Source organism: Taeniopygia guttata, chromosome 9 (genome assembly GCF_048771995.1).
Source record: "Taeniopygia guttata chromosome 9, bTaeGut7.mat, whole genome shotgun sequence".
Taxonomy (NCBI): Eukaryota; Metazoa; Chordata; class Aves; order Passeriformes; family Estrildidae; genus Taeniopygia; species Taeniopygia guttata.
Window position 1 is genome coordinate 11,548,838 of NC_133034.1, and position 25,070 is coordinate 11,573,907.

Consider the following 25,070-nt stretch of genomic DNA (forward strand, 5'->3'; position numbering starts at 1 on the left):
CTCCAACAATAGAGGGAGTGTTATGAGGCATCATTTTTCATGCCATAGTCCCCACATATTTACTAGGACTATATGTTATGAATGATACAACTGCCAAACTGATAGGACGTTATCTACTATCAGCACGGTGGGATCTGTGAAGGCAGAATGCCCAGAGATCATTAACACATCTCAACTGAATTGCCAATCTTCACATGCCAATGAGCTGCATTGCTGTCCAATTTCAAGTACAACATTAAATTTCAACTGAGTATCTTAAAATTACAGAACTGCAACCTAGTTAATATTTGTAATTTGGTATTGTTACCTTTACTATCAAACTCAGCTGATAAAAAATTTAAAATTGCATATACTTTACAAGCTGATGAAAACAACCTTGAAACAGAAAAATTAAATACAAGCAGAAAGCAGTAAAAGCTGTCATATTTTAAATAAAAGTTAGTATGAGTGAGGTTCTAAAATGGTTTTAATGCCCATCTGTACAGCAAAAATTGAGACGCACAGCACCTGTAAAAATGTATCTAAAGCTTAGTTAAAATCAGTTATCAGGTACCACTTTTAGATAACATCACATTAAGGATTTACTGGGAAGATAAAATCAATTTTTCTTGTAAAACATAAGCAAAAGAGGTGCTGATCAGGAATCAAATTTCTTCAAAATGTCAGTTTGTTTGCTCAGTCTTTGGGCAACTTCACGTCACAAGCTGTGGCACATGCTCTGGTCTCCAAAGGCTGGTCCATCCTGGGAGATTTTCAGGCACCCTTTTGTTTCAGAGCCTTACTCCCTACTTTGAACCTCTCCACAACAGAACTTACAATTCTGCAGGCCATTTGAAAGGTTCAGCTGGTAAATACACCAAGGCCTTTTCACATCCTTACTAATAGTGAAGCTTCTCTGCTGTAGATTTGAGGCTAGTGAAAGGAAAACGGCTAAAATTCCAGCTTCAAATAAACAGTGACAATGGTAAAATGGTTATCCAGAGTGTGTCCTCTAGGATACCACTTGGAGCAAGAGGACTATATAATGTCTTGGGTGTCTTCTCTCTCTCTAGCTGTACCACTGCTAGGGTGAAAACCACCACCACTAAAGGTGGAGTATCAGGCACATGGTGCAGAGTTGCCTTCAGCAGAGTGATTTGAACAGATTCAGGTTCAACTCCCGTTAGAGCTCTGTCTGGGAGCACTGCAACACTGCCTGCTCAGCCCAGCAAAACCTCCAGGCTATCAAGAGAACCTAAGTTAAGGAGCCTTCAACAAAAGGGCAATAGGGGGACATTATACCCAGGCAGATGTTGATGGAACTAAACCCCCTCAGTGAGAACAAAATGCAGAATAACAGTGACTGAGGCACAAACTTCTGCCCAGAATGCCAGAGTTAAAGCCTTTCTGCTTGGCCTTGGAGAAAGAACCTTCTTGCTAATGAGCATTTTCTTTAGCAGTGACTTTGTGATGACAGAGGAAAATCCCAAGCTGAATACAGGTGTTAAAGCAAAGCAGTTGTTTCACATATCCTGTAACTGCAGAATCTTACCTTACAGCAGAAGGAGGAGTGGAGGGAGCCTCTTTGAGGGACTTAATATTGGAGTCTTGGCACTACAGCCTGGCATATTACTAGAAATCAGCAGACATACTTCCTTCTGTGCTTCATTTAAGGATTCACATTAAAGAAGGTTAAGGAGAATTGGAAAGATACCCAGAGAAAAGAAAATGCCAAGATGTAGCACAGGTTGAAGGCCAGAATATAACAGAAGAACAAGGAAAATGGCAGGTTAAGCTAAGGCTGACAAGTAAATGAGATGGAGGCTGAACACAGCTAGAGGAGATGCTCCAACTCAGGGTACACGATTGAAGGAAACTAAGGAAATGGTGTATGATTTGACCTTCTGTGTATCAGCACAAGAAAAATGAATTATAGTTCTTCTGCTCTCTTTCAATGATCTTAAATCTATAAAAAGTTTTTTCTCCAGTGTCTATGGAATACAAATCACCCACAGCTTGAACTTTTTATTATTCTGAAATTAAAATGTTTAATCATTTTACATTTTGGAAGCTGATTTACACATAATCCTGAGAAAATTACAATAATTTAATATTAGAAATAAACAATTATATAAGAATAATTAACTACACATTTAATTATGTTTTATTTGTTTAAAAATACAAAAGTAATTTATAGCTTCAAAAATAAACTTTTTACTCCCTTTTAGCTAATAATAATAGGATTTAAAAATGGCCTTGAAGATACTAACAGTACAGATATTTACAAGTTAGACAGCATACCTGAACTAGTTTTAATGTATCTGTGCTGGCCACTCCAGATAAGGTTGCTTTTGGTCTTTATAATTTTTTTTTAAAATTGAGCTACAAGCTAGCTACAAAGTATCAGCTATAAAAATCCTGGGTGTTTTAAAATGGAGTGTTGAAAGGCTATTTGCTTTTGTATTTCATCTTGATCTAGTGCACAAATAATGTGATCACAGTGCCTAGTGTCAACCAAAAGGTGGTAACAGGCTACTACCAAAACAATGTCTTTGCAAGCAATTGAATTCCTCATAACCCAGCCCCAACAATAATTTTGTTTTGTAGCAATGCCTAGGGGAGTAAATGTGCGTATGTTCACCTTCCTTGATGGTGAACATACGCAAGATTTTAAAGATCCGGAGGGAGGCGAGCTGCTCAGTGAAAAACCCATCACAGTTAAAACAGCCATGGGCAGTACATGGTAGGATTTGAGCAGCTGGGCCACCCAAAGGAGGTCACTGAAGGGACACAAATGCTGCAGCTGGACCACAGCTGCCACAGGGATGATGGGAAGGTTCATTACACTATGGTAAGTAATCCAGCAGCAGGGGGGGAACTGAAATACCACACAACTCATAATACGCCATCACAAATTCCAGTTATGGTTTTTTACTGCCCTGTTAATGTCAATACATTATAAAATATTAATTAAACCGTCTTAATTCTTCTAAAATTAAAACACAAATTTCTACCAGTGTGGTGAGTGTTTCATTGCTTGCAGCCATGCATCCATAGCAGGTCTGTATTCCTCTGAATCCTTTTGGGGCTCAAACACTGCTTCTATTCGCCTTAGCTTCTTGAGTTGTTTTTTGTCTGTCCAAAATCCTATAAACAGAACATTCATTTTCCAGCCCAACTACGTTATTTTTGAGTTGTTTTATTCTATTTCCAAGAGATCCAAAACAGAAACACAGTAAGAAATAATGACAGCTTCTCTTTTTACTCTACCAGCAACTTTTTCAGAGGGAAACATATTTTTAATATTGTGAAAATCCTTTCCAATAGGATCCACTTGTTTGGAATCCTGACAACAGCACATCTGCTTAACTGGGATGGTTTCCAAGGAACAGCTCTGGTACACTAAAGTTCCCTTAGGTTTCATCCACAAAATGCTTTTGGTTGCAGGTCTTTCTCAACAAAGAAGGGCCACAGAAACCAAGACTTAGCTGCTTTCCTACTGTCTTAAAAATTGTATCAATAGCAAGAAACAGCTGGTGTTACAGATTCCTATCAATTTATGTTATTAAATCATTCTTGTCTGTCAAGGGTCTCAACTTTCTGGCACTTTTAATTGCTAAATAAGTCTTAACCAAGCATATAATTTTTACCTTCATTTGTGTTATTTACATGTCAAAGCACTTCAACAAAAACATGTTTTGTAGGTGCATATTAAACAAAACCATCAACCGTTTGTAGCTTTCAGTCTTGTTAACAATATGAAACAATTCTGTATGACTAGAGCTGGTTTTCCTGTTAATAATTAATTTGTACTTCCATTTCTGTGAAAGCCTCAAAGGATAAAGGCTGTGTTCACAGAGCACAGGACACAGCCTCAGTGGGAGTGACAGAGCTGCAGGTAAGCACGGTGGCTCCCTGGCCACATGGTCCATCCCCAGCCAGCAGCACTCAGGCAGCACCAGTATGGGAATGGACATGGAATGTCTGACTCAAGGAAGGGGAGGCAGCAAAGACAGGGCTCACCTTTCTTCTCTGCTAATAAATCCTTCTAATAGTACTGTACAGAGAAACATAAACACTATTTATCTATTTATCTTAGATTCCCACAAAAATGGTAAAGTAATCCTTTAGAGGGAAGGGTCACAATTATTTGAAGTTATGCCTTTTTTTTATCTGATCTCTTTTCTACTGTATTTACAACATGCATTACAAAGGGCAAAATAAAGCCTTTTTAATGTCTACGTACCTGAAGCAAGGCCTGCTAGAAAAGCTGCACCAAGACTAGACATTTCCACATTTGCAGGTTTTTCTATTTTCTTATTAATTAAATCTGATGTCATCTGCATGACAAAACTATTATTACTGACACCTCCATCAGCTCTATGGGGAGAAGGAAAGAAGTAGTTAAAAAAATGTGTTAAGTGCTTATTGCCAGCATTTCAGAAAACAACGTTTGGTATTTCAACTTATGCATAAATCTTCCTGTCACTCATGCACAAATGCATTTCCACTTTATGGGTAAATTTAGAGGACAGAACAAGGTGCCAAAAAAAAAAAAAGAAGAAAAAAATAGTTCAGAAAAACTTGGAGAGGAATGGTAGGCAGACAGGGATACAGGACACTATCAGAAGCTCTGAAAGTTCTGTCTTTTAAAACTATGCATCCTCTTCGCTGAAATATTAGGTTTTATAACAGAACCTTTACAAAGTTACCAGCACAATATGACAACAGTCAAAACCGTTACACCAAACAAACCCTTTCACATGTTCTCAGATCTGGGGAAGTATTGTTTTCCTTAATACCAAATCTTTGTATTATTACCCTTCAGGGTTGCGGGTTGCTTCTTTTTAACAGAAAGTTCAGAATGAGGCTTCCATCTGTCTATTTTCCTAATTTGAGAAAACTTTAATGGAGAAAATGAGAACTTATCAGTGCTGATCTTAAATCATCTGAGATTTCGAATAATTACTCTTGCAAACAAAATAACTCTAACAAAAGGCAACCTTTGAAATGTCCTAGAAGGTTCATTATGTTCTTGTACCCTAATACCATCCACATATGGAGCTGCTGTTCTATCAAATGTGGTGCAGAGAAGACCTCTAGTGTTTATTGCTATAGAAAGCATTAGGTAGTAAAACTCATTAGTTATAGGATGTGGGCTAAAGCTTAGGGCTCTTGCTCTGTGCTTTCCTTGATGGTGTTGAGACAAGCGAAGAGAAATAATAAGAACCCATTGAGGACTAATGAAAACAATGCCCAGAGAGCAGGAAGGAACAAGGAATACAGGAAAGCAGCTTAAAAAGGAATGAATACATTTATAGGATAAAAACAACAACAAAAAATCAAAGGTAACTGACAGATGCAAAAGATGTGCAGATGTAAAGATGGTAGAGCAGTTTGCAGCCCTACTGAGAACCCCACTGTGTCTCATTATGTTTTAATATTTAATCCACAAGCTGAATTGCTACTGATTTTAGTTAAGTAATACAGACACTATATAAAACTGCAATTTTATACCCATGAATAAAAAAATAACATGAGCATACAATTTAAGGTTTATATTGCAATGTAAATGGAATCAGTATTCTAATGCTCCCTAGGCTGTATTTCTATACTTTCCATATTTTAAGAGTTTTTTAAGAGTTTTCACTTTTAATGTGACTTTTCAAATTTCCTATGTTAAAAAGCTTCCTAAGTAATCAAAGTTCCGGTACTTTACATCTTTCATTAAACTCCTACCCCTGGCTGTTTCTTCCCCTTTGCCTACTCTCTCCCAGTATGTGATGGAAAGCAGAAACTTTTACCTCCTCCTACTTCTGTATGCTCACTTTTTTTACCCGCTGATAGTCTGATCTGACACGCCTGCCAGTCTGTCTTCCTTTGCAGAGGCACAGGAGGGATGTGAACGCTCACCTCTGCTCCTGACTGCAGTGCCATGCTGACCCCTGGCTGTCCGAGGGAGGAATTTTTGTTGCAGAACTTTCTGAGCCTCAGAGGGCTGGAGCTTCTGACAACTGGTGTACTCAGAGAAGGTCCCTATCAAAATGTGAAATGTGCTCTTCCAGCAATGTTTGATTCAGCTATATGTTGTGACAGCATATTCTAGGGATTACAGTTACCTCACTAAATTTCATATGGCTCTTCAGAGACTAAAGCAAAACAGACGTCTTAACAATTGAATTCTAAAACTTATCTCCCTCTTTCCCTCCCAAATAGAACCAGTTTTAACCAATGTCTTCAAAAAATTGTCTGTGAAAGACCCAACACAGAAAATGTCAGTATGAAAGAATGATGACAAAGGGTAGAATGACCTTTGTGCATTGCTATATGCACTCTAGTGCTACCTGAAAACATGGATATGCCTTCTTTTTAAATTGTGTTCTAATAATTAGAGTAGTTCATTACTTCCACACTAACAATCACCAATGCCAATAGCTGTAGGTAGACTATACTGCTGCTTCAGTTACATTAACATTTAACTTGGAAATCATCTACTTCTAAACAGCAGAATTTTTACAGTAAAAGAAAATGCATAATAAAGCTCAAACCTGTTTAAAATCAAACTCTCATATATCTAATTTAAGAGTTACAGGGAACTTACCGAATAGTTCGAAGAGGAATGTGCACCTTCTTCACAATGATATCATAAAGCAGTTTGTTTCTTTAAAAAAATATTGAGCTGAATTAATCATTATATATTCCATAAAGTATTTTCAGTATCTACATAGTCAGAAAATAAATGGAAGGCAAGAAAGACCTCAGTTCTGTTAGAATGGCTGCAATAGCTGAAAAGTTTCTAGAATGGGTAAATGAAAAACCCAATCCCAGTGAAACTGATGTTTGGTCTTTGTCACTGTTACAAAGGCTAAGTGTGGCTAAATCATGGCCCATTCTATAGCAAGTCACTGTAGAAGGTTCATTTTTCCCACTGAATGTTACTGATAGGTTTCTAGAGATGCAATCATTGATGTAACAAGTGGCTTAGAGTGAGGAAAGGAGGCCAACAGTGCTAACTGGAGTTTATGCAGCTATTCTGTAAGGGGAATATCTGAATCCTTCAAGTTTTGACTTTTTCCTGAAACCATTTCATTTAATGGGAGAAATCGAAACGCAAAGGATCTCTAATTTTTTTCTAGTTATTTGTATGCAGTATTTGAGTGAGACAGATTAATTCTTAACATCCCTTAACATTCTTTTCAAGACACCCATATGTCAGTTCAGAAATTACTGCATCTCATGTTCAGGCTTACAGTGGAGAAGGAAAATTAATTAGAAACCAGTTACAGCAATTCAGAATGCTGCCCTCCTCCAGACATCTATTCTGAAGTCTTTGCAGGAGATTTTTATGCCCAAAGTGATGCATCTAAGGCATCAAAAGCAAAGCTGTTGGCTACATGGAAGGAATCACATCAGTGCTCCCTAATGGCCACAGCGCAGTGTGAGCCAGGTTCAATTCCTGCTCAGTTCCTGTTTGAGGCATGCTGGGGGTTGGCAAAGCAGTGACCAGCAGTGACATCTTTAGCCTTCACAGATCTGGAAGCTGCTCACCATTCACATCTTTAAAGACATTTAAAAGGTCTGTTACTTTGTTTTATAAAACACCAAAATTTCAAACTTTAAACAAAAGCTGATATAAAGCTTTCAGCTTCAAGGATACTTTAAACACAGCTGGAGAGGACTACAGTTTCTGACAAAACACTGTCAGGAGAGGAAAGACAAACTCTAAACCGAAAACACTTAAAACATGCAGAAAACAACATTATTTCAGAATCTCTATATGGTTACCTAATGACAAAAACTCTGAACTAACAAATATACAAAAATTTATTTGTAAAGTGTTTAAAAAAAAGAAAGCAGCTAAAACTCCTTTCCAGTGTAACAGTAGTGTATTGTACAAACTGCAAAAGTCTATGTATACATTTAACACTGCTGATCTAAATAAAAGCAAACATGAGAAAATGCAAGCCAGATAATTTAGCACGCAGTACCTGAAAGCTACAGATTCCAATATAGCTCGAACAAGATGGTTTCTGTTAGTGGAAGGTTTCAGCCCCATGAAAGAGGCACATAAATATGGGTCATCCCCAGAAACCTGCAGAAAAGATGTCACCATGAGTTCAGTGAATAGTATTTGTAGGCTTTTGTGAAAGAAGTTAAAAAGTAAGAAAAAAATAACTTACGACAATTACAGGCAGCATAGTGAAAGAAGAAAATTGAGAACAATATGTAAGAGGTATATAGTGTTATTTTAGCTTATTCAGGAAACAGTTTAAATTGCTTCTTTCAACAGCAAAATGTTTAAGTGATTTTTTTCCAAATCAGACAAACTAAAAAAGACTAATCCACACAATTTTCCTTTAAAATACATTTAAAATGTACACCAGTTGTCTAGGACATGGCACACACATATTGCTGATATTGCTGTTCTCTAACAAGATTTCACACATGCCCCCTCCTGAACTCCTGAAAAAAAATGAATTGACCTTCAAAAGTAATACTGAAAAGGACAATAATACTTTATATTGATGTATGCTACAGCCTGTTATCACTGACACTGAAGGAAGCTGGGCTATCTGGAGAAGAAATTAAATTCTTCTTTGCTTTGTTCCATTAGCATACAGAACTTGGACAAAGGTAAGGGTAAGATGTCAAGCTTCTTCATAAAAAACCACTAGTCCTGGGAATGATCAGACTGAGTATGGTTAACTCAAACTTTTAGCAACACACCGAGAGATGAACTCCTATCACTGAAGCCAAACAATTACTAAGACTTCTAAGAGAGAAGTCTGTTATAATGAGTTTGACCATTCCCAGGAGTAGTGGGTAAGTATTACCTTTGCTTTTCATAACACCAGGACTTGCAATCTTGCTAATATTTAGATACTTTTAAATATTCTGATGAATTACAACCTACACCTTGAAAAAAAGGCAGAATAAAATCAATTATTTTAGGACAGTGATTAGAAGTATTGTCTCAATGAAAGCTCTGCCCATCATAGCAAAGAAGCTGTGACATTGGTTTGTGTCTCTGCAGGCATTGCCTGTGCTACCAGAGGAAAGTAATTTAGTGTACCTGCCCATCACTCATTTTCATATTTGTTTTTCTCAAGGGGAGGAATGGCATTTACTCTGATATGACAATGGCCTTCATGTATTGTGATGAGCAATAGACAATAACCACCTCAACAGTATATAATAAATACTGCGATAAGATGTAAATTATTACTTTTAAAAATGTAAACATTAATTTTTAATTGGGTTAATAAAATATAATCTTGATTTTATTAATAGTATTTTTACCTGAAAACCTGGAATGAAACAAACACCTTGAGAATCAGCAGTACTCTGTGCCATTTTTGCCGTTTCATCTACATTGGTGAAAAGTTCTGTAAAGATACACAGGTTGTAGGAAGTTATTATTTCCTTCAATTTATTCATTTTGTCTCACTAAGAGAAAAACATCTAGAGTCACACTACTCCTTTTTTAGTATTTTCAAACTGCATGTTCTAAGGGAGACAATCTCTTCTCGATTTCATGTCCATCGGTCACATCAATAATCCCAAACTACTCAGATGAAGGCTTAACTCGAAAGGATCCTCTCCTATCTACTGTGCTGTAGTCTTTTAATCTTCAAGACATAAATGGGAATTAAGAATGATAACGGCACCTAAGAGTGATAAAACCTTAGAATCATAGAACATATTTTTTCTCCCCAGGTGGTTACTGCCAGTCCAACCACATAACTACAGAGAATATCCTTAATACCCATATTTTATCAGCACTCTTACTATCTTTACAAGTGACACAAAAGGTAATACAGCACCTCTCATCACAATAATGCCTCTTGGATAGACACTGCTTTTATTCTCTGTCCAGTCAGATGACTCCTTTCATAACTTTACAGAAATTGCTTTTTAGCTTGTTCTTCACCCACATGCACTTCTTGTACTAACATCCCTCTTCCACAATTTTAACTACTAATGTCCTTATGTGGCCACAAAACATGATTTTACAGGTCTTCTGTACATGAGAGATACTGCTTTTTCTTGTCTAAAAAAGTGAATTTTCCTATTAAAGGTAAGCTAGTTTAATCTAGCTCAATTTACCTTTGAAAAGCCCACCGTGATAAACGTATCAGGAATTTCAATTTACCTTTGTAACCTTTATGAATTTGTGGGAAAATGATGGATTCTACTGTGTTCAGACTAACAAACCTAAACCACATTTTTTTCCTTCTTGTTGTCTTTGCTATTACTGAATTATACATATAGTACCTCTATGTCAGGACAGAAGATCAAAAATTAAGTAAGACTGACTTCATGCTGAAATTCCATATACTACTACTTCTTCAAAATTCTTACAAGTTATAGGATCCCACTAAAAGAAGTCCACTAAAATAAGTTTGCCTTGCTGCAGAAATTACTATTTCCAAACCTTTACCACCACTGTGTCTCATCTTCATCCATGCTGAGCCTCACCCCTCTTATTGAGGCCATCAGCTTACCTTGTGTTTTGGCCCAATTCTTTCTGTAGAGCTAAAGTTTTTCCATTCTCTAAAGCTGATAAAAGTTTCTGAATTCTGCTTCTCTGCAACAATATTTTCAGAAATAAAGGCCTTACTAGTTACAGAGTTTAAAGCAGCTTGCCTTTTATTTATCTCATCTCTAAAACTTCCCCCCTTTTTTTTCCTATGGTAGCAACTGTAGGTCATGATCATTTTTCTACTGACTACCTAAAAATCCTTTATACTTCTGCATACACCAATGATACTTATTTTAAGTATAGATAAGTTTCATATGGATAATTATCCATTTTAATTTTGGAATCTGAAGTAGCAAGCTTACATATGTAGCACTGACACTTGAGACTGCAGCACTGAACTGTGTACTGAACTGAGTAATTTCCTCCAAAGCCTAGTAGCTGTTACTCTCTAGGCTTAATCATATGCTGGATGAAGATGTGAGGACCAATCTGGGTCATACTTAACCCTTACAGATCCATACCAGAGCATATAGATGTACACATGCACCTAAAGCTGACAGCTTCAAAAAATGTGGAATTTTGTGGTGAGTTACACTTGAGGAAAACCCTCCCCAGACAGTCCAAAGTTTGAGATATTAATCACTTTTTTCTCATCCTAGTAAAAAATGTACTAAATTTCTAAGTAAGCCAAGTAAATTTTCAAGTTCTAATTAGAATACTGAGAACAGTTGTCCTATGAACAATCAGTAGGTTTGAACATCAGCTACAACAGCAGTAGTATTTCTTTAGTCTGTCATTAAACTGTCATTAAACTGGAATGCAAAACCTTTAATTACAAAATAATAACAGCAGCCAAAAGGTACATTACTTCCATGTGAAGCAACAGTTACTTGCAAAATTTTTCATGTTATCTTCAAATAAATCAAACCTTTTATTAGTTATGAGATGTACAGCTCAAGACCTCTCAAAAGCAAGTGAAGAGTAAAACGTTTCATGAAAATGAAAGCCTAGTTAAGCAGGATGACCTGAAGCAGAGACTGAAGAGAAGATGATTGTGCAAACCAAACTCCCTGCAGCAAGCACCCTCAGCAGAATGCCTACTTAAAGGACTGTGCATTTCTGCTGTCCAAAGCATGAAGATTACCTTCCTTCAGTTACGAATAATAAAATCAAACCTAGTGACACAACTATGAACCTATAAAACAGCTTCTTAAAGTTACATATTTCACTCTCTATAAAATGAAAGAAGTTACCTATATCCAGAGCCCATTTTATGGCAGTGCCGACGTCCGATATAGAGCCTTCAGTTAAATAAACAACTTCTTCCCCAATCTTCCAACCGATCAGTGGATAAAGACCTGAATTATTTTCCATGAAACAAAACATTCAGTTAAAATAAATGTTTCCAGAAAAACATATACAAACATTTCTCACAATAAACCCACCTAAAAAATATCAATTTCTTTGTAGAATTCCAACTAAAGTCCTCACTGGTAGAGGTTAAATGTGTTGTTTAAAATTTTAGGGATGGGATAACAAGAGAACTGAGCAACAGGTTGTTAGACCAAAGTTAACCTAAAAAAATTACTATCAAATTACCAAAAACCACCTTTAAACTGAAGATCCATCTGTGCCCACTTTTGTTTTTTATATAAAAGATTGTGCATACCTAAAAATTTATCAGTTTTTCTATTTAAGTCCATCCAACTTTCCCCAAGGGTTTCTAAAAAGGAAGAGTGTTTTTCCCCAAAACAGAAAGCATGAATGGGAAACATAAAACTGAAACGGACATATACATACAAAAAAAGTAACAGAAACTTAGAGCACAGATCTTATTCACAGAAGATGATGAAAATGATGTCTTTTTAATTCCCTGTTTAATATGCAATACTTCCTCAAACAGAAAGCAAAAAAGAAAACAAGTTTTACCTGTACTTCAGCTAGAGAAATGGCTTTTCAGGTGACTAGATAAGAACCCAAATAGACGGTAGTCACTGCAACAACCTCACCCTATCAAGCACAGTAACTGTTGGAGTGAACAAAGTGCCTGTACTTTCTGGAGCCTGGCTGAGGATTCAGAGATCATGGGTAATGCAACAAAGGCAAACAAGTCCCAGTGTACCTTTACAAGGACCAGAAACGCATCAGAAGGATCTAGGGGCTCTCTTTGCTTTCTCAAAGTGACTTTGCTGATATATGTGTTCCTCACAGAATCATCTCCAGTTTGTTTGCCTGTGTGCAAATGAGTTGCATGGGAGTACCAGTGCAATTGCAGAAACTTGTGTTAGTACTGGGGGCACTCTGGTGCTTACAATATAAGACAGCACTGATTAAAATCTATATTTGTCTCTTGAAAGGGGAATGTTAACATATATAATTCCAAATCATCCATGCAGGTGTCCCTTGAAATCTTTATTTTTTACCAAAGGTAGAGTCACAAAGAAAAAAAGTTCAAAAAATTAATCAAGCCAAAGATCCTTAAGAAGAACAGCTAATCAGGGACAGAGACATCCATCTATCACGTGGCCTCCCTAAAGATGCTCACACCAGAGATTCTAGCAGTGTAACATAATCCTACCTCTAGGGAAGGGATCCCCATCACACTTGGCATGACCAGAGATATTAAGAAGCCTCAGACTACCAGAGGTAGCTTTAAACCTATACAACATGATTCCATCAATGAATTGTGAGACGGGCTGCTCTTGAAGGAACTACTTTAGTTTTCCTTTTTTTTTAACTGTTATATGTAGGAGCTAAAAGTAGAGCAGAAACTAGAACAGCAGCTAATGAACAGCTTGCACAAGGATGCTGCAGGGATTCATCTTGCAGTCTTAAATACATATGTCAGCTTTAAAGATTGAACACATTACATTTCATGCCCATGGCACTAAGAAAGCCAGGCACTTAACTTGTCCCACTAACCATACCCCATGACAGCTAAAGAACATAGGGAAAATAATGTTACCAAAAGTAACAGCCTAAAGCAGTAAAAGTTTCGCAGCACTGCCTTAGAAGATTTAAACTCCTATCAGACTACAATACCTAAATTGAAAAACTTTACAGTGTGCTTTTTGCTATTACATTTTAACGGACTACATGTACAGTATTTCCTAAATGAAATGACATAATTAATTAGCATAAAAAGCATTTGCATTCATAGGGAATTCAATGTCTATGCTATTCAGTTCTGACACATCTCAAGTATTTGCCAAGGTCCTTCAAGACTTGAGCTGGTAAAATTCTCTTTATCACACTGCTGTCCTCCTTCCCAGCCCCACTCTGTTTTAAGCAGTAGACATCCTGAAATTAGTAACTCTTTAAAAATATCACAGACAGAGTGAGACTGCAGGCAAATTTATTTCAGTGTCATCTTCAGTGTTTGCTCTCTTGACAAATAGCTATCTCTGACAAATTACTTGACAGACCACAGATGTTCAGAATGACAAAGTTTTAAACACTAGAAACACACAGGAGAGCCCATTTTACGAGAAAATTTACAACTTCTAACCCTGCATTATTGCAGGTGCTTCAATGCATAAGAGCTCAAGGGGAGGAGCTTGCAATGATTGACTGCAATATTTTGATGTGAGAAGTCAGAGGTCAGAGGACCAATCCCTTTTTTCTCCTATCCTGTGTAATACTGCTATGAAGAACAGGTGAAGGAAAAAAAAAACAACAGGAGGGATGCAGGTAGTATTAATGATGCTAATTAAATTCTCTTCCTGAGAAGCTTACTTTAACATAACCAAAATTTACATTGCTAATTAAAATTTTCCACAGTCTTCTCTTCTAAAAGAACTACCAAGTTGTTTTTCTACACTTATAGACAGAAGGAAAAGCACAGCCCTGTTCTATTCTTTTGTGTACCCTCAGCAGTAACAGCTATCAAGGAACAGCTGAAAGAATAAAATCCCCTAAAACCAAAATTTCACTGTCTTACTTCCCCGTGATGCAAAGAGATGCTCTCCAGTATTCACATTCCAGAAGCCACCTGTTCCCATTGTCAGTTTAACATCTCCTGGGTGAAAGCAGCATTCTCCAAACATAGCTGACTGCTGATCAGCTACCTGCCAATCCAACAAAAACAATGGGACAAGTCAGCTACCGACTACCAACCTGCCACGTTGGGTTTGAAAATATCTCTGTAAACACTCTGGAGTTCTGAACACAAGTAACCATTCAGGAACTGAGCGTTCTGAGAGGACTAATTTACAATTTCTTAAGCATTTGCAGGCCATTATAACAGTCAGACTGATCACTGGCATCAAATTACACCAGGCTTCACAATGTGAAGTGTCTGTAGTACTCCTTGCAACAGTGAAAACATTATGGAAACAAAAGAAGTATTTTGTGGTTTAATATTTAACAAGGACAAAGGAGGCATTTACAATCCCAGGGAGCAGAACAGAATAGCTTGGCCTGAATTCCTTTTCCGCCAAGTAAAAAGTTGAAGCTTCGAGGTCTTGCCTTCCTTTTTCTTTGATACACTTCCTGTACCAAATTACTCCATGCTCCATTTTTCAACCATGATTATCGTTATTAAATGTATTTACTTACATTTTTGCATTGGTGAAACAGTAAATTTACAGCTAGATTTAGTCCACAGTACTTTAAATCAAGACAAATTCAGGTTAGCTAGGGGACAGTTTTTTTCATTTAGCTCAATTCAAGCAGATTTTGCTCCAAATCATCACTTTATCCAAATTCTAACTCCTGAGGAAAGCCAATGTTATTTGCCATTTATTTTTAGTGAAAAATAAAAAGAGGATAAAAAGTACAACAAGTGGATCTATTCACAAATACTTTTACTGTTTGGTGTTACTGAAGTCAAGCCAGAATGGATTCTTGCATAACTATACAGAACAACTGATTTTAAGCCAGACACACATTACCAGAGCTTAGAGTCCTACATTAAGTACTTAATCATTTGGTCACACAACCTTAGTGGACCTCAACCTCTAGAAATCCCTTCTTGTTCCTTTCTCATCCTTCCCCTTAAGGTTGTAGGCTGGGTTTTTGGAGAAAAATTCAACAATCAATTCTATTGTAGTTAAGTCACACAGAATCAATAGAGAATACTAATGAAAGAAGCAAGTACTAAATCAAAACCAAATAGAGTATAAATGCAAAGATTTCAGAAACTATTTTCACTTACCATTGCCATTACTGGAATAGGTACCCCAAATATTTCAGAGTCAGTTGATCCAAAGTTGAAGCTTAAAACAAATCACATGAAAATAACGTTTTTGTTAAAATGAAATCGAGGTACATATAGCCTGGGTCTGGATCACACATGAAAGGTAATGCTACTGACTTATTTTAAAGAAAATATTATAACTATCACTTTAAAAAACACAGTAAAAAATTTTTGGACTTTCTATACTTTTAATATAAGGTATAACTGCATATTAAAATATTTTTGTGCTCGTGTGTATTATTTAGCCTGCGCAGAATATTTTGTATTTCTTAATTAATCATAATCAATTTAGCAATTAATTTAACAGTTATAATATTCTTTTAATTATGCCTTCCTAGTTACCTTGTGTCTCTCACTGATGGATAAATAGACACTGGAATAGAAAGTAGATTACACAAAGTGGGATTCCAACATTTCTGAAATGAAATGGAAAAAGTAAAAACATTAGCAATTGTCTGAGAAGCACAGTAAATAGCAACAATATTCTTTGGGAACAGCACATACCATAAAGGGTTCAAAAATGCCTGTGGAACTGGCATTTGAGTAATCTGTAGCATACACAGAACCTAGCATGAAAAGAGAGAACAAGGATTTTTAGACATCCAAATATTTTAAGAGTTTTCTTTAAGCATCTCACTGACTCCCATGAAATATAAATCAAGTGTGTATGAGCAAAATCACAATGATACAATGAGCACAGATATTTTACCTGCTGCTCACTATACTGTGCACAGATTAATTACCCTATTTCCTCTTATGAACCTGCTAGAACAGACAACAGCATCGCAACAACTGCATCACAATCATAATCTGAGCCCTCAGGCATTAGTCCTCAGGATTGAAACTTGTTATTCTTCCATATTTGTAACAATTCTTTGTTCTTTTGCTTTCACAGATACTTTTCTTCAATCAACACCAATTAGCTCTGTTAGTCCTCTTTAAATCTTATACATTTAGATTACACTGAATAAATATATTCCTTCCAGGCAGGCTCAAAGAATAATTTATTCAGAAGTTCTTTTTGTAACAGTAAATACATTACAATTTTTTATCGAATATACAAAATCACAAATTGCAAAAAAAGTATCTGAATTATAGGATAGATAAATGACAAGTAATTAACATAATTTCTTTGATTCCAGTGTGTTTTACTGATATTTAAGAGGAACTGTAATGTTCACCTTTAGTTAATCTATACAGTAACCATGTGTCAACCGTTCCAAAGCAGCAGTTGTTTTTTTTGGCAGCTTCTTCAGCCTGGGGAAAAAATACATGAAAAAAAAAGAAGTATTTACAACTGGGTACAATAAGAGAAGCGTATTTATTGATTTATTACTGTCTTAATGATTAATCATAATGTTCTCAGGTAATAAGTTCCTTATTGTAAACTTTTCTTCTAAAAAACCTGAGTTTGCTATTTAACTAATATTATCCTACAACTTCATGCTCCTAGCAGAAAATAAGAACACTTTCTTACACAGCTGTTGCTAAGGAAAGAAAAGCAAGTAATCCTCTACTGTAAGGACATAACAGCCTTATCAAAAGAAATTTACAGTCACAATTATAGCAGTGGTGAAAGAGTGGTAGATAAAGAAAACAAAGTCCTGCATGGTGAGTATTAGAGCAATGAATATAGCAATTAGTTCTGACTAATGAGTCAGGGCTCATTAGTCCACTAGATTAATCCAGCACAACTTATTCCACATGCATTTTCCAATTCAGAAAAATGCAAAATGAATTGTGCAGCATGGTAGTATTTGTGAAACTGCAAAACACTGGCATAATGCAGTATGGAAAGGTAAGAGGTCCCATTGGAAATAAATAAAATCATCATGCAAAACCAGAGGGCAAACAGCTGTAAAACAAAGTACAATCACTAACTGCATAAATGTATCAAATGAAATAAGATGATTTTATTATGTTGCTTATGTATGAAGAAAGCTTTTAATTATGACACATTTCCAGAATGAGAGGAAAACTTTGTACAAATGTAAGTTACTGTTTAGGTAGACAGGCTTTGAACATTAACACAGAAAAAAATCCTTTCTGGTTCTTCTGAGAAGAACAAGGAAGACAAAGCTGAAGTAATTATTGCCAATAGTCACAGAGTCATGGAATGCCCTGGAATGGAAGGAACCTTAAAGTGTTCCAGCTCCACAGCCATGAGCAGGGACACCTTCCACTACACTAGGTCACTCAAAGCCCCATCCAGCCTGGCCCTGAACACCTCCAAGTCACAAGCCATCATTATGACTTAAGAAACCTACTGCTTTTCCCTCTCCAGCTTACCTCATGTATGTTTTTAAAAACCCATGACAACTTCATAGAAGCTTGATGTGTTGAAAAAGTAAGAAAACTGGGTGCCAAATATCGATCACTCCCAGTCAAGAAATGAAGCACTGTAAAAATAACATGGATTACCTGTTTCAAAAGAAAACAGTTACTTAATTTTTAATCTTGCCCTTTAAAGGTTACTGATCAAACACCTTTAAAGGATGACAACACAGATGAAAGCTGCTGACATGAGATCAGATTCAGAAAGCTAAAACTCCTTTAGAGGATCCTTGAGTAGGATTATATAAGGATCTTCGTATCAACAGACAGCCTTCCTGCAACACACACCACAGGAAAGAGCAGCTGAACTAAGCAAAGCTGCTTTAGCACCTTCTGCTGGAGCACTGACAGCCACTGCTCTGCATTGCCAACACTGGTCACCTCTGTGAGTACAATGCACGATGTGGCTGACAGCATTACATGCTGTTATTCCAATGGAAGTTCTCTTACAGTTGGCAGGCTCATTATGACTTATTAGATTTACCAAAATTTAATCATTAATCAAGTTTTCACAAAAGAAGTAACTGGTAAACCAAATAATTTAATTTCTTATTGTGACTGTGATGGTTAGTTTTCACTTAGAGAAGAAGTAACTTCTGTTTTTGCACTTAGAGCAAATCTTTCTCTTCTAAAGGTATGAAGCACAAGCCACGAACAGCATAAAATGTACCTCCTATAGATAATCTGAGCAAAGGGTACATGAAAAAAAAGCCAAGAAACCAAAAGCCGAAACTACTTCCAACCCAGACCTACCTACATCCACAATCTACACTGTAGTGGAGTCAATATGCAACATTTTAATGTAATAGACTAAAAAGTAACAAAACGAGCCTTAGACCTATAGGTATCTTTTCCCGTAATAATTACTTCAGGATACCAGTACTGAACCTTTTTTCTTGAAACTATCTTCCATGCTAATATTACTCCCTTAAATGTTTATTGCTCAGTTAAATGATGGCCTCAGCACATCACATCACCATATGAACAGGACACTTGCAGTATTCTGTGTATTACCCTCACTTGTCATAAAAGTTAAACAGGTCTCATCTATCCAAGCAGTATCCAGACTAGCACAGTTTTACCTTCAGCAGAAGGGAATTATTCCAGGAATTCACAAGTTCAGCACTTCTTAAGTCTTGCCAACTTATGAAATTATGAAAAGGTTTCCCTGTCCTCCTGAAAAACAGTATTTCAACAATTAAAACTAGAGAACACAAATTGCCCAAAACATTCAACATTATTCACCATTTCCAATCAGGACAATAAGCACTAGGTTAGTTCTATAATAACTGCTTATCCTCCTGGTGGATTTGAGGAGTTACTAAATCAGCACACAGACGTTTGGAGTGTCAGACTTCTCACCAGAATTAAAAATATGTATTTATTCATCTCTTCTAATGTTTAAAGAACAAAAAGGCCACACACTCAGGATCTGTTCTGAACTGCACTAAGGTGTGGCTGTGCAAACACAAGAGAACATGAGTGACTTGACAATTTTTACTTTTGAGTTCAAAACTTCTACAGCCTGTTTCCATCCAGTCTATAAATACAAATTCATCTTAAAGAACACACAACATACATACTTGTGCCATGTAATGAAAGTTCCTCTCTGGGTGGAGATGCCAAGACCAGCAATTTGCCTCATGTGAAGTCCTGCAGCTAAAAATCAAAAACAAATCACAATCAAAAAAAAAAAGCATTTATTTGGAGAAGCAAACAAAAATATAACTTCCTCAATATAACTATAAAATCTATGGAATACGGAAAATAATAGTTTGTGAGAATTATAAATCTCTACAAATTGTTCAACTGAGTGTTAAGAGCAGAGAAACATTAGAGAGCTCTGAGTGAGACAACTGATTCCAAAGCAGAGGAACAAACCTATGTATTTTGCAAAAGCAGCTGTGGCACATGGACCCTTTCCACCCTCTGAAAGGCCTGCTGATAATTTATATGAACAATCCCAGAGACAGGCAGGCAGATTACGTATGCCCACAAAATCAATTAAAATGTGTATTTCACATGGATGAATGTGAACAAAAGCACCAAGGGAAGTACCTTCACAGACTTACGGAAAGAATTTCTATAAAGAAACAAAACTAGAATGATCCTGCAGGCAGTAAATAGATTAATATGAATACACCATAACTTTTTGCATTACTTTGATAATGACGTCTCACTTTAAATACTTCTTAAGCAATGTTTCAAAATTCCTAAGAAAGAATTTGCTTAAATCAGGTAGCACTGAATGCAACAATGTATACTTTAAAGTCAGAAGTACAAAAATGTACATTTGGATATACATCAATTTTGCTGTTAAATTTTACCTTCAAATAACTGTTGCAGAACACTTTTTCTAATATAAGTGTAAATATATAAATATGTCCATAGCTATTTTCAAAGCAATTCTGGTCAGCTTGCTAATTACCTCCAGCCATATTTACAAAAGCAAAATGACATTAAGAAAATACACATTAAAAAATTTCCACTTAAATGACAGACTACCCACCCTGTCCTAAGTACTGTTACTCTGAAGGGCTCTCAATCCAGCTCCATGAACAAATCACAGGTTAAGTAGGTCTTGCTCATACATGTTCTCATGTTAATTTGCACATGCAAAGTTGCTCATTTGTGTGAGCATGTTCTGCAGACTCTACACCCAGCACTCTCTCAGTGACAATTACAGAAGGGGTTTCACAGAGAAAGGGCATATCCTGTGCTACCCAACTCTACGTGTGCTTCTGCACCTCCCCTTACACTGGGTCCTTGCATTCCTGCCAGCAGTGCTATCAATTCCTCAATCAGCTGAAAATTACACCAGTACTTTCGCAAGGCAACCTGCTCCACCTGCCTGCACAAGTGCTGCTGGTAGCAGGAGGGTACAGGAGGAGGACCTGGGAGTGGGTGGCCTGGGAACAGCTCTCTTTCTTTTTCAGACAAAGCCACAGCTTTCAAGTACTTCCACAGCTCACTAAGGACTACTGACATGTGTTACTCCTTCCCATCTCCACAATCTGCATGGTCCTGCCACTTTCCCTGTGTCAGCTATTGTGCTCTCCAGACACCCATGTAAGTGGAGCTAACTTCCATTACAGACAAAAACAAACCTAAAGACAAATATGGATATTTTTCAGTTACTCTGTCTTTTGGATGGAGTGGCACAGTAAGAGACAGAGTTGGGACCGTGTAGCCAGAAGCTTCCACCTTTAGTACTGAACTACAGCAGCTCATCCATACGTGCATGGAATGACGTTTAGCTCCGCAAGCCCAGCAAACCCAAATGTCACTGTGCTCCTTCTGCTTGCAGACAGTCATTCCTGCCCCTGCTACCACACCCTCTCTTGCGTCAGCATAAACACTGGTGAAGCTCTGCTGGCATAAATAACCGGACAGTGATTTGACTCAGGAAGCTGCCCTAGACTAGAAACAACTCTGTAAAAAACTACAGCACTATGAGTTATGCTTACACACCCACTTAAAAATTACTTGCCAACAATGTGTGCAGCTTGGCCACAAGGAAATCTTCCCTTTTTAAAACTAGCTGAAAAGTCTTGCTTCCTGACTTGTTCCACAGAATGGAAATGAAGGAAGACAGTAAGGTCTTTGGGGGTTTAGGTGGCATTGCTGTTCTCGTGACCAAACAGTTGTGGCTGCCGACAAAACAAACCAAGAGCCCAAAATAATCAGCTTCATCTTACACCTGGTGATATTTACTTTCCCTGTTCCTTAGGCAGCCTTCCAAAGGAAGGGACAAGCAGTTTTGCCATAAGCCCTGTCTGAAGGCAGAGCAGCACTGGAGACCAAGCAAGAAGGGCTGAACACGAGGAACTGAATGAAAGAGTGCAATGTGCACACACAGGCCAAGGAGGCTGGGGCACTGTGGCAGGGCAAGCTGGGGCCCAGCTGACAGGTTCACAGCATCAACATGGCATAGGTGATCCAGGATGGATGGCAGAACACTAGAGGTAGATTAATATGAAAGCTGTGAGAGTTGTAGAGAGTAAGAGCTAGGTTAGAGCAGCATCCAGGAAAGTGGGGGGAAAAAACCCACAAGAGGTTTGTCAGAAAAGGGAGTTGTATGTATTCAGTGTGTAGAGCACGAGGAATTTTTAGGCTAAAGTACAAATAGAAAAGAACATAAATATGGGAATAGGATAGTAAGAACCACTTAAAGTTTGAATGGGAAAACGAGGAATATCAGGTTGCAATCAAGTGAGCCCAGCTCTGCAGCATCCTGCATTCATTCTCACTCACACATACAAAGTGGTGGTAGAACAATGGGGCACTGGAAGGGGAACAAGCCTGCTCTCTGTTCCTGCACAGAGGCATCTGGAGGAACAGACACTGGGGAAGGATGCATATACAAAAAGCTGGAGCAACAAAGTGCTGGTACTGATGCATAAATCAAGTATTCACATTGCTTCTACTTCAATACTGATCTGGCCCAAATTAAAGGAAAAAGGTAATTGAAGAACCCTAATTTACATAATGATTGAAAAGGCCTTAAAGCATGTTGTACTCCTGTGCTCAGTGATGATTTTCAGTACTAGCTAAAAAATAGTTTTATTATCCAAGTAACTAACGTCACTAATTTTGTAAATAAATAATTTCTCAAAATTTAAGCCCTTACCTTGTACAGCCTCTTTTATTACACCAATAAATTGACTCCACAGCACTTCAGGATCTAATTCAACCCATCCAGGACGAGGATAAAGTGATTCTACCTGTTCGGGAAACACAAATAGCTTTATTATGATCCCTAGAAATCAGCAAATATATTTGAATTTGGGTTGTTTTGTTTTGTTCTTCATTTTGTGAATCTCCTGTAAGAGTAGAAACAACAGTGCAACTTTTAAAACATTGCTCAACTTGGGTGTGTGACCTGTAGAAGAACTCCTTTGTTCCGGGAGAATAAAGAAGCTCAAACCCCTTGAAATAAGGAAGTCCAAACCTCTTGGAATAAAGGAACCTGTAAAACCCCTTCCAGAGCTGCAAACAGAAAAGCAGGTGTCTCAGAAAGCCGTTTCTGCTGCATTGCTTAATTCAGACGTCGATGCCTCTGAGCTTCCTAGTGGCAGCACAGCAGGCCAGGGATCACCTGCCAGACGAGCTTCCAGCGCCCAGGAGGGCCGGCTCCACCCAGAGCTGCCCCTTCCATCTCCAAAATCCATGAGATTTCTTATACTTTTCCTAACTGCAAGCTTTTCATTGCAATAGGTAACAGTAAAAACAGTTAATTCTGGAGATTGCCTCAATCTTAAAATCACAAGCTATACAAACCAAAAGCAGCGTGAAATTCATGTTCTAAAGCTGACACTTTTTCACACAGCCCTGTTAGATGACGGGGACACGAGTAACCGTAAGTCCTAAGTAAATCTCAGCTATGCCCTGCTAACAAAAGTGGTTTTGTTCAGACAGAGATTAGTCGATAGGTGACCGAAGGCAAGGTAACCGGGAAAGGTGGGAGGGGGTGAGCGCCGAAGTAACGGGATGAGCGCTCCGGCGGTCCCGGCGGGGAGGGGGCCTGTGGGTTTCCTTTCAGCCCCCGGGAGCCGGAGCCGCTCCTGTCCGCCCTGGCTCGGGGGATGCCGCGCACCGGGACCAGCCGAGCTGGCCGAGAGCCTGCGAACGCCGACCACGCCGAGCCCCGACGGGCAAACCCGCAGCCTCTGGGGGCCCGCCGGTCTGCCCGCTGGGGCAGGGAGAGCACGCTCGGCCCCGCCCGCCTCCCCAGGCAGGTGCTGCCCCCGGCTGCTCTCGCCGCTCGGCCCGGCCCGGACCGAGGGCGCGCTCCGCAACCCGCCCGCACTCACCTTCCTGTAGCTGGAGCCCCTGACGGCGGCCGCCCGGTCGTAGACGTGGCACTTCACCACCGTGCTGCCCACGTCCACCCCCAGCACGTACCGCGCCGGGGCGGCCCCGCTGTCGGGCTGCCCGCACGGCATGGCCCGCGCGGCCCAGTGCGGAGCGCGCACTGAGGGCGGCCGAGCCCGCCGGGGGCGGCGCTGCCGCGGCCTATGGGCGCGGGCAGTGAGCGCTGCCGGCCGGGGCAGGCCGCGCCCCGGGAGCAGCGCGGCCCCGCCCGCCGCGCCCTCACCGGGCAGCGGGGCCGTGCCCTCGGCCCCGGGGTCCCACCGACACGGCAAGAACACGAAAGCAAAGCGTCGCGTTTCGTCTGTGCCGTCTTTACATAAATCCACCACGTGCACTTAAAAAAGCACTTTTAGTTAAACACCAAATGTTACGGGCTTTTTTAAAAGTATGAATTCAGCGAACGCCGCTGGGAGAGATGCTGACCTCCGTGATCAGTGTCTGACCCCAAGTTCTCCTTACACTAAAAGAGGTATGTTTTCTCCTGGGATTTGTCACTGAAGGCACTGAGTACCAATGAACAAATCACACATAGTTACACAAAGTCATGGGCTGCAGCAATTCACTGGTGCCATCAGTTTGCTTTACAGAGGGAACGGCACCTAAAATTACTGCTGGAACAATTAGTGACAGAAATGTTCCCGTATTGCCCTTAGATGGGGTGGTAATTTTTAAATAGACACAACCAGAAATATTAGCAGTAAACCAATAAAATTCAGAAAGTTCAAACCCAAATCAGTACCAGTAGAATTTCATTTTAACCCAAATGTAATCAGAAGAGTTAGTCAATTAGTTTTAATTAATTTAATTAGAGCAGAAAAAGCAAAAAAAATACATTGAAGGTATTTCTCCCTTGCACTTCTGGTTTGGCCCCTCTTAGAAAAAAACTGCACTATGAACAGTATTATATGTGATAAGTCTGGCATTACTAGATCTTTAAACCAGAAATACTACTGACAGTGAAAGCCACATTAAGAAGAGGCTTCTCACCTCACATGGGCAGTCGCAGAGGTCACTGGGACAAAGGTACAGATCACAGGGAAGTGAAGGCACATGAAAGAGAAAGCCAAGAAACAACTGCTTTACCTCTCCTCTCTAAGGAACAACACATTACAAAATCAAAATCTCTTTGACTTTTTATTCTGTTTGACTATCTCTTGACATATGGCTAATAGATGTATGTCAAAGGTACCATGTACTTCAGAT

At 38.6% G+C, this 25,070-nt stretch overlaps 2 protein-coding genes across 2 annotated transcripts in view; both read right to left on the reverse strand.

Annotated features, from left to right (window-relative positions):
- Positions 1-1,989: 1,989 nt before the first annotated feature.
- GK5 (glycerol kinase 5) lies at positions 1,990-24,023 on the reverse strand. Its single transcript, XM_002198753.7, has 16 exons — positions 23,807-24,023; positions 22,624-22,717; positions 19,577-19,652; positions 19,076-19,169; positions 17,949-18,080; positions 16,841-16,916; positions 16,164-16,225; positions 16,002-16,075; positions 15,618-15,678; positions 14,403-14,529; positions 11,716-11,820; positions 9,280-9,365; positions 7,968-8,071; positions 6,581-6,640; positions 4,226-4,359; positions 1,990-3,126 (listed from the first exon to the last, which is right to left on the reverse strand). The coding sequence occupies exons 1-16, from the start codon at positions 23,936-23,938 to the stop codon at positions 2,990-2,992; spliced, it is 1,554 nt and encodes a 517-aa protein (XP_002198789.5). The 5' UTR covers positions 23,939-24,023; the 3' UTR covers positions 1,990-2,989.
- The window catches only part of XRN1 (5'-3' exoribonuclease 1), a 40,972-nt gene continuing 38,601 nt past the window's right edge, over positions 22,700-25,070 (reverse strand). The window contains exon 45 of the transcript XR_005981323.2: positions 22,700-22,717. The gene's annotated coding sequence lies outside the window, so the exon portion shown is untranslated. The remainder of the gene's footprint in view (positions 22,718-25,070) is intronic.